The 13,665-nt window shown below is 41.1% G+C and overlaps 1 protein-coding gene and 1 long non-coding RNA gene across 3 annotated transcripts in view; one reads left to right on the top strand and one right to left on the bottom strand.

Moving 5' to 3' along the window:
- The window catches only part of LOC118901715, a 63,297-nt gene that overhangs the window by 17,506 nt on the left and 32,126 nt on the right, over positions 1–13,665 (top strand). The window lies entirely within an intron of this gene.
- Positions 1–13,665, bottom strand: part of CD4 (CD4 molecule) — a 36,378-nt gene that overhangs the window by 19,492 nt on the left and 3,221 nt on the right. For both annotated transcript variants that reach the window (XR_005021454.1, XM_036865179.1), the window contains exons 2-3: positions 10,462–10,567; positions 10,145–10,309 (exon numbers count right to left, since the gene is read on the bottom strand). Coding sequence is in view for 1 of the 2 variants with exons in the window: in XM_036865179.1 (XP_036721074.1) it covers positions 10,145–10,309; positions 10,462–10,510 (214 nt within the window). In the remaining variant the exon portion in view is untranslated. The remainder of the gene's footprint in view (positions 1–10,144; positions 10,310–10,461; positions 10,568–13,665) is intronic.

The raw sequence follows: 13,665 nt of genomic DNA, 5'->3' as shown, positions 1-13,665 counted from the left end.
CAGATTACTTTAAAAAATTAGCCTAATAATTGATTGTCCCATCATGATATAATGTTCTGAGGGAGTAGGATAAAAAGTATGTATAGTATGATATCATCTATGTAAATAATATATATTTTCCACACTAAACAAAGATCGGAAGGAAGTAAATGAAAATGTTAACAGCAGATATCTCTGAGTGGTGGAATTATGTGTGCATTTGATTTTCTTCCTTATTCTTTTCTGCATTTGCCAAATATTCTATAATGAGCATGTAGTACTTTAAAAATCTGGAGAAAAAAACTGTTAACATCAATAAAATTTACATAAAGGAAGTAACGTATTGAAAAGTGCACATTGATATACAGTCGCATGTTACTATAGCAGATGCCATTTCAGCAAAATTTGTATAATAAAAAGATATCTAAAGAGCAAGCTGACCTGGCCCACTGATTTCACTTCTAGGAATTCATCCTACAGAGACATTTGTACATGTGTCCAAAGATACCAGGTTTGACTCACTGAAGAATTCTTTTTTGTGAGAGCAATAAAATGAAAATAGCCTAAGTGTCGAACAATATGGGATTAGTCAAATAAATCATGGTATAATTATACAAAAGAACTATGCAGTCACAGAAAAGAAATGAGGTAGAAATATATATAGAGGGACAGATATATGCAGATATAGATAGAGGCACACACATATTGAATACAGAACAATCTTCAAAATGCCTGCTAATTTTAAGAAACAAAAAACCCCAAGGTTAGAACCAGGTGCATTGTTATGGTGTGCTCATTGCCTGAATGTCTCTTTTGTTCTTTACTATATTATATCCCCAGCACCTAGAACATTATCTAATTACTTAATTAACATGTAGCCTCTCTCTCTCTCTCTCTCTCCATATATATATATATATATATATATATATATATATATATATATATATATATGTATACATATAATATACACCCATATATGATAAATTGATTTTATGTAAGAAGAGAGGGGAACCTATATATATATGCTTCTACATGCATAGTTCCTCTCTTGATGGAAATACAGAAACTGATTAAAACGGTTGCTTCTGGGGAAGGGAACCAAGAAACTGAGGATCAGGAGTAGGAGGGGGATTTATTGTCACTGTGTAACATTAGTACGGTTTAAAATTTTTACCATGCTAAAACAACATTTTTAAGCAACTATACTCCAATAAAAATAAATAAATAAGAAAAATAAATTTTTTACCATGTACTGTATTACTTTTTCAAATTATTTTAACTTTTAAATTAATAAAAATAAAGCCCCAGCTGAAAGTCCACTTATTTCAAGCAATTCAGCAGAATACAATTCTAGGACCAAAAAAAAAAAAAAGTCTCACAGAGATTGTGGGAGGGAGTTATTGTCCTGAGCTCTGCCCAGGGATATAAATTATGTAATGGGCACCAGGAGCCCACCATCCAGAGGAGGACAGAGGTTAGCTGATCATAGGGGCATCTTGAAGCAGCTGTTTGAGAGGAGAGGACATAGGTAAAGGGCAGTCAGCTGCTTAGTGTGCAGGTTTCTGCTTTGTGTCTTTTTATCAGAAAGAGATCAGGAATTGGGGGTTTTGTTAATTTTAGGAAGTGGCTTTGATTCAATGAAGATCCAGCCCAATACCCCCTTTTTTCTTCACGTTCAGATTTGAAGGGTGAACATGGGTGTCTGAATCATGACTGTAGGAGCCCTGCAAGAACTTTCTTGCCAGAGAAGGAGGAGATTTTTTTCCACTGGACAGAGGCAGGAAGGCGAGACATGCATTTTCAACAAAGATGGTTTCCTATGCACCATAGCCAGTTCATCCTTGACTGCCCTGAGGATGACTCCCCAGGAGAGCCCAGGTTGAAAGTTGAAAGACCAAAGCCACAGCCAAGATCTAGCCACAGCTCTGCCTCTAACGGGGCACAAAAGCTTGGGGCAGAAACAGAAACTTCCTCTCCCTGGGCCTCAGTTTCCTCACTAGTAACACCAGAGTCTTGGACTAGAGCTGTATTTCCCAAGCTTCAATTATTCTTGCACCTCATACATGACTTTGGCCAAATCTACCTGTGTCCTATTAACGTAACATCTTTAAATGGATTCACTTTTTAAAATTAATTTATTTTAAAAGGAAACTGTAGCACTGTAGTAAGCAGAAAGCCAATATCACTTGATATAAACAGAAGCAACTGTTAAAAAAAAACCCAAAACCTAAAAATAATGTTATTATAATTATCACTTAAAACTAAACTTGAGCCACTGATTAACCTTAATAGCACAAAAGGAGTGATAGATATTACATGCTCCTCATGTGATGAAATTGGTAGTATAAAACACCATCTATAAAATGGTCTTGTCAAAAGACTGAATGTGTGCATCCTAATATCCATAGCAGCACTGTTTACAATAGCCAAGACATGGATGCAACCTAAATGTCCATCTACAAATAAATGGATAAAGAAGACATATATATAGATAGATATAGATATATATAATGGAATATTACTCAACCATAAAAATGAATGAAATAATGCCATTTGCAGCAACATGGATGGACTTAGAGATTGTCATACTAAGTAAGTCAGAAAGAGTAAGACAAATATCATATGATATCACTTATATGTGGAATCTAAAATATGATACAAAATTTACAAAACAGAACTTATTTACAAAACAGAAACAGACTCACAGACAAAGAAAACAAATTTATGGTTACCAAAGGGGGAGGGATAAATATATAGATATAAATGAATCACTTTGCTGTACACCAGAAACTAACACAACACTGTAAATCAACTATACTTCAATTTTAAAAAGATGGGGCTCTAATGTTTTGTAATGTGGAATACAGTTATTAAATAGTAATAAGTCACTGAAAAAAAATGAACTTGATCAAAGCGCTAGATCTAATCACCAATCTATAGGAGATTCAAGGGACAGAGGAACATGTTAAGTGATACCACCATGTAAAACTTAGCAGGACAATTGCCTGGTTTCTTCAACAATCAGTTGCAAGAGGGGAAAAAAAGGAGAGTAAATGTATAAATTTAAAGAGATTTAAAGGACATATCAAGCAAATACCATGCATAAATTTTTATTTGAATTCTGACTCAAATAGACCAAATGTAAAAATACTACTATGAGGCAACTGGGAAAATTTGAACACTGATTGGATATTTATTGTCATTAAGGAATTATTTTTAATTTTTAAGCATTGACAATGATACTGTAGATGTGTTTTTTTAAATTGAAGTATAGTTGATATGCAGTGTCTCAGGTGTACAGCAAAGTGATATATATATATATATTCTTTTTCAGATTCTTTTCCATTATAGGTTATTACAAGATACTGAATATAGATCCCTGTGCTATACAGTAGGTCCTTACTGTGGATATGTTTTTTGAAAGTCATTACATTTTAAAGATACATACTGAAGTATTTATGGATTAAGTGACACAAGTCTGGTATTTGCTATACAATAATATGGTGGTGGGGAGTTGGGAATATAGATGAAACAAAATTGGCCACAAATTGATAATTGTTGAAGCTGAGTGGGATACATGGGGGTTCATTATATAAATATTTTACTTTTATATATGTATGAAAATTTTAAAAAATGTTAAAAATAAGCAATGAAATGCAAACAATAATAAATTGAATAAACTTATAAAATAAAAAATATGTTTATAAAAATACATTTCATGCTGGTGGCATTTTTTTTTTAACATCTTTATTGGAGTATAATTGCTTTACAATGTTGTGTTAGTTTCTGCTGTATAACAAAGTGAATCAGCTATACGTTTACATACATCCCCATATCCTCTCCCTCTTGCGTCTCCCTCCCACTCTCCCTATCCCACCCCTCTAGGTGGTCGCAAAGCACCGAGCTGATCTCCCTGTGCTATGCGGCTGCTTCCCACTAGCTATCTATTTTACATTTGGTAGTGTATATATGTCAATGCCACTCTCCCACTTCGTCCCAGCTTACTCTTCCCCCTCCCCGTGTCCTCAAGTCTGTTCTCTACATCTGCGTCTTTATTCCTGTGCTGCCCCTAGGTTCTTCAGAACATTTATTTTTTTCTAGATTCCATATCTATGTGTTAGCATACGGTATTTGTTTTTCTCTTTCTGACTTACTTCACTCTGTATGACAGACTCTAGGTCCATCCACTTCACTACAAATAACACAATTTTGTTTCTTTTTATGGCTGAGTAATATTCCACTGTATATATGTGCCATATCTTCTTTATCCATTCATCCGATGATGGACACTTAGGTTGCTTCCATGTCCTGGCTATTGTAAATAGTGCTGCAATGAATATTGTGGTACATAACTCTTTTTGAATTATGGTTTTCTCAGGGTATATGCCCAGTAGTGGGATTGCTGTGTTGTACGGCAGTTCTTTTTAGTTTTTTAAGGAACCTCCATACTATTCTCCATAATGACTGTATCAATTTACATTCCCACCAACAGTGCAAGAGGGTTCCCTTTTCTCCACACCCTCTCCAGCATTTATTGTTTCTAGATTTTTTGATGACGGCCATTCTGACCAGTGTGAGGTGATACCTCATTGTAGTTTTGATTTGCATTTCTCTAATGATTAGTGATGTTGAGCATCCTTTCATGTGTTTGTTGGCAATCTGTATATCTTCTTTGGAGAAATGTCTTATTTAGGTCTTCTGCCCATTTTTGGATTGGGTTGTTTTTTTTTTTGATATTGAGCTGCATGAGCTGCTTATATATTTTGGAGATTAATCCTTTGTCAGTTGCTTCATTTGCAAATATTTTCTCCTGTTCTGAGGTTGTCTTTTTGTCTTGTTTATGGTTTCCTTTGCTGTGCAAAAGCTTTTAAGTTTCATTAGGTCCCATTTGTTTATTTTTTTTTTTATTTCCCTTTCTCTAGGAGGTGGGTCAAAAAGGATCTTGCTGTGATGTATGTCATAGAGTGTTCTGCCTATGTTTTCCTCTAAGAGTTTTATAGTGTCTGGCCTTACATTTAGATCTTTAATCCATTTTGAGTTTATTTTTGTGTATGGTGTTAGGGAGTGTTCTAATTTCATTCTTTTACATGTAGCTGTCCAGTTCGCCCAGCACTACTTATTGAAGAGGCTGTCTTTTCTCCATTGTATATTCTTGCCTCCTTTATCAAAGATAAGGTAACCATATGTGTGTGGGTTTATCTCTGGGCTTTCTATCCTGTTCCACTGATCTGTATTTCTGTTTTTGTGCCGGTACCATACTGTCTTGATTACTGTAGCTTTGTAGCATAGTCTGAAGTCAGGGAGCCTGATTCCTCCAGCTCCGTTTTTCTTTCTCAAGATTGCTTTGGCTATTCGGGGTCTTTTGTGTTTCCATACAAATTGTGAACTTTTTTGTTCTAGTTCTGTGAAAAATGCCATTGGTAGTTTGATAGGGATTGCATTGAATCTGTAGATTGCCTTGGGTAGTATAGTCATTTTCACAATGTTGATTCTTCCAATCCAAGAACATGGTATATCTCTCCATCTATTTGTATCATCTTTAATTTCTTTCATCAGTGTCTTATAGTTTTCTGCATACAGGTCTTTTGTCTCCCTAGGTAGGTTTATTCCTAGGTATTTTATTATTTTTGTTGCAGTGGTAAATGGGAGTGTTTCCTTAATTTCACTTTCAGATTTTTCATCATTAGTGTATAGGAATGCAAGAGATTTCTGTGCATTAATTTTGTATCCTGCAATTTTACCAAATTCATTGATTAGCTCTAGTAGTTTTCTGGTAGCCTCTTTAGGATTCTCTATGTATAGTATCATATCATCTGCAAAGAGAGACAGTTTTACTTCTTCTTTTCCAATTTGGATTCCTTTTATTTCTTTTTCTTCTCTGATTGCTGTGGCTAAAACTTCCAAAACTATGTTGAATAATAGTGGTGAGAGTCGGCAACCTTGTCTTGTTCCTGATCTTAGTGGAAACAGCTTCAGTTTTTCACCATTGAGGACGATGTTGGCTGTGGGTTTATCATATATGGCCTTTATTATGTTGAGGTAAGTTCCCTCTGTGCCTACTTTCTGGAGGGTTTTTATCATAAATGGGTGTTGAATTTTGTCAAAAGCTTTTTCTGCATCTATTGAGATTATCATATGGTTTTTATCCTTCAGTTTGTTAATATGGTGTATCACATTGATTGATTTGCATATATTGAAGAATCCTTGCATTCCTGGGATAAACCCTACTTGATCATGGTGTATGATCCTTTCAGTGTGCTGTTGGATTCTGTTTGCTAGTATTTTGTTGAGGACTTTAGCATCTATGTTCATCAGTGATATTGGCCTGTAGTTTTCTTTTTTTTTTTTTGACATCTTTGTCTGATTTTGGTATCAGGGTGATGGTGGCCTCATAGGATGAGTTTGGGAGTGTTCCTCCCTCTGCTACGTTTTGGAAGAGTTTGAGAAGAATAGGTGTTAGCTCTTCTCTAAATGTTTGATAGAATTTGCCTGTGAAGCCATCTGGTCCTGGGCTTTTGTTTGTTGGAAGATTTTTAATCACAGTTTCAATTTCAGTGCTTGTGACTGGGCTGTTCATATTTTCTAGTTCTTCCTGGTTCAGTCTCAGAAGGTTGTGCTTTTCTGAGAATTTCTCCATTTCTTCCAGGTTGTCCATTTTATTGGCGTATAGTTGCTTGTAGTAATCCCTCATGATTTTTTGTATTTCTGCAGGGTCATCTGTTACTTCTCCTTTTTCCTTTCTAATTTTGTTGATTTGAGTCTTCTCTCTCTTTTTTTTTTTTTTTTTTTTTGATGAGTCTGGCTAGTGCTTTACCAATTTTGTTTATCTTCTCAAAGAACCCAGCTTTTACTTTTATTGATCTTTGCTATTGTTTCCTTCATTTCTTTTACATTTATTTCTGCTCTGATCTTTATGATTTCTTTCCTTTTGCTAATTTTGGGGGTTTTTTTGTTCTTCTTTCTCTAATTGCTTTAGGTATAAGGTTAGGTTATTTGAGATGTTTCTTGTTTCTTGAGGTAGGATTGTATTGCTATAAACTTCCCTCCTAGAACTGCTTTTGCTGCATCCCATAGGTTTTGGGGAGTCGTGTTTTCATTGTTATTTGTTTCCAGGTATTTTTTTATTTCCTCTTTGATTTCTTCAGTGATCTCTTGGTTATTTAGTAGCATATTGTTTAGCCTCCATGTGTTTGTATTTTTTACAGTTTTTTTTTCCTGTAATTGATATCTAGTCTCATAGTGTTGTGGTCGGAAAAGGTACTTGATATGATTTCAATTTTCTTAAATTTACCAAGGCTTGATTTGTGACCCAAGATATGGTGTATCCTGGAGAATGTTCCATGAGCACTTGAGAAGAAAGTGTATTCTGTTGTTTTTGGATGGAATGTCCAAAAATATCAATTAAGTCCATCTGGTTTAATGTGTCATTTAAAGCTTGTGCTTCCCTATTTATTTTCATTTTGGATGGTCTGTCCATTGGTGAGAGTAGGGTGTTAAAGTCGCCTACTATTATTGTGTTACTGTTGATTTCCCCTTTTATGGCTGTTAGCATTTGCCTTATGTATTGAGGTGCTCCTATGTTGGGTGCATAAATATTTACAATTGTTATATCTTCTTGGATTGATCCCTTGATCATTATGTAGTGTCCTTCTTTGTCTCTTGTAATAGTCTTTATTTTAAAGTCTATTTTGTCTGATATGAGAATTGCTACTCCAGCTTTCTTTTGATCTCCATTTGCATGGAATATCTTTTTCCATCCCCTCACTTTCAGTCTGTATGTGTCCCTAGGTCTGAAGTGGGTCTCTTGTAGACAGCATATATATGGTTCTTGTTTTTGTATCCATTCAACCAGTCTATGTCTTTTGGTTGGAGCATTTAATCCATTTACATTTAAGGTAATTATTGATATGTATGTTCCTATTACCATTTTCTTAATTGCTTTGGGTTTGTTATTGCACGTCTCTTCCTTCTCTTGTGTTTCCTGCCTAGAGAAGTTCCTTTAGCATTTGTTGTAAAGCTGGTTTGGTGGTGATGAATTCTCTTAGCTTTTGCTTGTCTGTAAAGGTTTTAATTTCTCCGTAGAATCTGAATGAGATCCTTGCTGGGTAGAGTAATCTTGGTTGTAGGTTTTTCCCTTTCATCACTTTAAATATATCCTGCCACTCCCTTCTGGCTTGCAGAGTTTCTGCGGAAAGATCAGCTGTTAACCATATGGGGATTCCCTTGAATATTATTTGTTGCTTTTAATATTTTTTCTTTGTATTTAGTTTTTGATAGTTTGATTAATATGTGTCTTGGCATGTTTCTCCTTGGATTTATCCTGTATGGGACTCTCTGTGCTTCCTGGACTTGACTATTTCCTTTCCTATATTAGGGAAGTTTTCAACTATAATCTCTTCAAATATTTTCTCAGTCCCTTTCTTTTTCTCTTCTTCTTCTGGGACCACTATAATTCGAATGTTGGTGCGTTTAATGTTGTCCCAGAGGTCTCTGAGGCTGTCCTCAATTCTTTTCATTCTTTCTTCTTTATTGTGCTCTGTGGTAGTTATTTCCACTATTTTATCTTCCAGGTCACTTATCCGTTCTTCTGCCTCAGTTATTCTGCTACTGATTCCTTCTAGAGAATTTTTAATTTCATTTACTGTGTTGTTCATCATTGTTTGTTTGCTCTTTAGTTCTTCTAGGTCCTTGTTAAACGTTTCTTGTATTTTCTCCATTCTGTTTCCAAGATTTTGGATCATCTTCACTATCATTACTCTGAATTCTTTTTCAGGTAGACTGTCTATTTCCTCTTCATTTGTTTGGTCTGGTGGGTTTTTACTTTGCTCCTTCATCTGCTGTGCATTTCTCTGTCTTCTCATTTTGCTTAACGTACTGTGTTTGGGGTCTCCTTTTCAGAGGCTGCAAGTTCGTAGTTCCTGTTGTTTTTGGTGTCTGCCCCTAGTGGGTAAGGTTGGTTCAGTGGGTTGTGTAGGCTTCCTGGTGGAGGGGACTGGTGCCTGTGTCCTGGTGGATGAGTCTGGATCTTGTCTTTCTGGTGGGCAGGACCACGTCCGGTGGTGTGTTTTGGAGTGTCTGTGAACTTATTATGATTTTAGGCAGCCTCTCTGCTAAGGCATGGGGTTGTGTTCCTGTCTTGCTAGTTGTTTGGCATGTGGTGTCCAGCACTGGAGCTTGCTGGTCACTGAGTGGAGTTGGGTCTTAGCGTTGAGATGGAGATGAGACGGAGGTCTCTGGGAGAGCTCTCACTGGTTGATATTACATGGGGCCAGGTGGTCTCTGGTGGTCCAATGTCCTGAACTCGGCTCTCCCACCTCAGAGGCACAGGCCTGACACCTGGCCAGAGCACTAAGACCCTGTCAGCCACACAGCTTACATGTAAATGGGTTAAATTCTTCAATCCAAAGGCACAGGGTGGCTGGCCTTCTCCGCTCTGCTTGGTCCTCCAGCTAGGCGTTGTCCTCCGGGTCTGCTTGATATGGAGAGCCTGCTTGGGATCCAGGTCCAGCTGCATTCCTTAGCGTCTAGAAGAAGCAGCCATCGCCCCCATCCTCCCCTATCCCTGGGGCAACTCTTCACGGTCCTGGAGCATCCGAGGCTCCACCCCTCATGCTGCTAGCGGTGCCACTGGTGGCATTTTGACTCATTTTTTTTTCTACTTTTGACTTATATGACACTCCCATTTAATAATGTGCTGAATATTAGAGGTCATACACAGAAGAAAGAAGAGTTATTTAAAGAGAAGCATGTGCGTAAAATTTATGTGAGAAAGTAATCTCCTTTACTGCAAAATAACGTTCCTAATAAGTATTGAAATCTTAATTCTTTCCACTTTAAAAGCTAGAAATAAATCATTCTATCGCTTTTAATGGAAGTAAACAAAGTATGGTCATGGATCTGTAGCAACAATATTCATGAAATCATGGGTTTTATATGATAGTTATTTTTCTAATATCCATTAAAATAATGAAATTATAATAGACCACCAGAAGCCATTCCCCAGCCCACCAGGAGCTGGCAGAGGGAGGCTCTGGACTTGGAGAGTCCCTGAGACTCTCAGCTGGAACCTCCAGGATCCCAGAGTTTACTAGGAGCTGGGCTCTGACACCAGAGGTGTTCAATCCCTGGGGCTTTTCTCTCTGAACGGGGAGTGGGACCAGCCTACCTTTGTGCAAGAAGGAGCCATGACGCCCCAGAATCTTGATCTGGTTAGAATTTTTCCAGCTGAAGGGCAGGTTCTTATTCTGGTAAGCTTTGCAGGGCAGCTCTGCGAGGTCTCCTGCCTTACCCAGCACCACTTTTTTCCCCTGAGTGCCGGCTGGGAGCATCACTAGGTAGAAAAACAGGCAGGAGGTCAGGCCTTGAGGGTGTGGCTGCCCTGCCTCCGCCTCATCCTCCCCCCCCCCCCCCGCCCCATTGCATTTCCCAATCAGCCCCTCCTCCCAGGCCACCTGCACCCAGACTCCAAGTCTGAGCACTCACCCAGTTGCAGCACCAGGAACAGGTGCCTAAGAGAGGTTCCAGGGTCCATTGTGGCTTTGCTGAGGCAGGCAGGGACCTGGGCCTTCCCCCAAAGAAAAGGCAGGGCCTGGGGGAGACACCAGTCATCAGTCAGCAGGCATTCACCTGGCCTGGGATCCCTTCAGGACCTGGACAGCCAGGCCAGGACCTAGACATGCAGATCTCTAACAAGACACCCACTGGACGCGCCACACATGCTGTACTCAGGCCAGGGGTGGGTTCTCTGCCAGGTGGGACCAGAAACGGATTCTCGGAGAAGGTGGTAAATTGGGACTAGGACCAGGGAGCCAAGCCAAGTCATGAAGGTCCTTGAGTGCCATACTGGGAGGCTGGGACTCGACCCTGGGCGCTAGGGAGCTTTACTTAGAGAAGGACAGGAGTAGATTTACAAGATAGATGCCTTCAGCTGCTGAGCAAACAATGAGCTGGAGGAGGTCAAGCCCTGGAGGCAGGATTTCAAGAATCCTGGTGAGAGAAGATGAGGCCTGAACTCAGAGAGAGGGACTTGAGGGAGGAGTTCTGAATTAAAACTCCCAGGACTGGGACTTCCCTCGTGGTCCAGTGGGTAAGACTCCACGCTCCCAATGCAGGGGGCCCAGGTTTGGTCCCTGGTCTGGGAACTGGATCCCGCATGCATGCCACAACTAAGAAGTCCGCATGCCGCAACTAAGATCCGGCACAGCCAAAATAAATAAATAAATAAATATTTAAAAAATAAAATAAAACTGCCAGGACTTGGGGCCTGATTCAGTGTGAGTGATGTGGTCAGAGAAAGAGCAGAGGGCAATTCCCTGCTCACTGTCAGACCGACCCTATGAGGCCTCTGAGTGGGACAAGGAGAAAGATGATGTTTCAGAGTTTCTGTGGGCTTGGAAGACAGACAAGGCTGTGGAGGAGGGGGTCGCAGAAAGGCTCTGAACGGGCCTCAAGGAATGGGCGGCACTGGGTTGGAGCAGTGATTCTCAGCGTGTGGTCACAGGTCATGAGCAGTGGCTGATACCTGAGAACATGTGAGAAAGACAAACTCTCGGGTCCACCCCAGACCTGCTGAATCAGAAGCTGGGGGTGTGTCCAGCCGTCTGTGTTTTCGCAAACCTCTGGGCGACTGATGCACACTCAAGTCTGAAAACACTGAGCTAGCTGGAAAGGAAAGGGGAGGGGCATCCCACTGCCATGTGCAAGGTCAGGGGGCTGTGGAGGGAAGTAGTGGGGGGTGACATGGGAAGGCGCGTGGAACCTGACCTTGAATCTTCAGAGGCAGGCTAGAGAGTTAGGGCTCGGCTGTGCAGGCCACTGGGAGTCACTGCTGTTTTTTTGAGCGGCAATGTGAGTGGTCTTTGTAGAGCTTTAGGAAGTTTGATGTGGTAACGGGACCAGATAGATGACATGGAGGAAGTAGAGACTAAAGGAAGGCCACCAGACAGTGCCTGGAAGGCAGGCAGGGGCAGGCTCGAGTGTCTTCGAGCGGGGTGGGGGAGGGTTGGATTGGGAGTTTGGGATTAGCAGATGCAAACTATTATATACAGAATGGATAAACAACAAGGTCCTATTGTGTAACACAGGGAACTATATTCAGTATCCTGTAATTAACCATAATGGAAAAGAATATGAAAAAGAATGTATATGTATATATATATACATGTATCCGAATCACTTTGCTGTACAGCAGAAGCTAACACAACACTGTAAATCAACTATACTGCAATTTAAAGAAAAGTGTCTTTGAACTCCAGGCCCAGGCTGTAAACGGGCCTCAGAGCATAGACGGCCTTGGGGGCAGTGTCAGCATGCACCTGGCCCAGAATTTGTGCATCCAGACCTACTTTTCTCTCCCCACTGCCTGGTCTTTCTCTCCCTCGAGACCACCTTTGCAGTGATCTGCCCCCTCTGAACTCCCACAGCCTCCCACTCTGAACTTGACACCCCCTTGGGCACGTCCCACCTTCTACCTTCGGGTGCAATGACTTGGGTTCCCACCTCTCCTCCACCACCTTGATCTCCTCTGGGTTAGAGGTGATGGTCCAGCCAGCAATGCTGCCACTGGCACCAGCTGGAGCACAGAGAAGGGTCTCGGGATGTGTTTGGGTAACTTAGACCAAATTGAATTGAACAGAAGAGGGGAAATTACTGATTCCTTTTTTCTGTACTCAACATGTTAATTCTGTTACTAAAATGGGTCAGCGAAGGGTCTGCACCCACCCAGGCCTGGCCTGGATGAAGCCCAATCATCCGCATCCACGCCGCCTATTCTCGTGCGCATCCCCCCCAGGCATGCTCCATCCTCTCTGCCCTGCTTTCCACGAGGAGGCTGACTGCTACACACCCTACACAGCGTGTCACCCCGGCTCCCTCACCCTCCAGCTCCTGGTTGGGGTTGGCCACTGAGAAGCACCCACAAGAGATGGGAGGGCCGGGGAGAGAGGCTGGGGTATTTTATCTTTACTCTCTCCCGGCTCAGGGCATATTTTCTAGCAATGGCTGTATTCCCTCTCTCCCCGCTCCCTCCCCTGGCGACTACAGCTTCTGTCAGATGGCCCCCTAACCACAGCTCAAACCCTCACTGGGTTCTAGAAACATCAGGTTGGCCCTTTCCCCTTCAAGACTCTGCCTCTTCCTACTGGTATCTGGTGCCTCAACATGCTGGTTGGGCCCCTGTCCACGCCTCTTTCTGCAGATGGTCTTGAACCATCTGAGATGCATTCTGTTTCCTGTTGGGCACTGATCCATGATAAGGATATAGCACTCAGATGGGTGCTGAGGGCTTGGTCCTCCTCATGAGGTTTGGGGGGCAGGGGGAAAGCCCCCTCCTGTTGCTCCATCTGCCTGAAAGAGGAACTATCCAGGGCCTAACTCATGGTGGGAACTTGATAGAATTTTTTGAAACCAGGGAAATAGGAAGAGAAGAGGTCAGGAAGAAGGTTTCCAGGAAAGGAAGAGGGAAGCTAGTCACAGGTGCAGTTGTTTTGCAAGTTGGCCTAGGCCGTGGAGGCACAGAGGGGAAGGCTGGGGTGAAAGCGTAGGGCAGGGCACGCTTACATCTGAGAGCGGGTCCCACTGCCGCCACCCCAGACTCTCCGTGTCCTTGGTGAGCGGAGAGTGAAGGAGTCTGCATGTGGGATAGCCCTTCCCTGGGGTCCAAAGTCAGCCTAGATGCCTGAGCAAGGT

The sequence above is a fragment of the Balaenoptera musculus genome, chromosome 10 (assembly GCF_009873245.2).
Source record: "Balaenoptera musculus isolate JJ_BM4_2016_0621 chromosome 10, mBalMus1.pri.v3, whole genome shotgun sequence".
NCBI lineage: Eukaryota > Metazoa > Chordata > Mammalia > Artiodactyla > Balaenopteridae > Balaenoptera > Balaenoptera musculus.
This window is presented reverse-complemented; position numbering and strand designations above follow the sequence as displayed.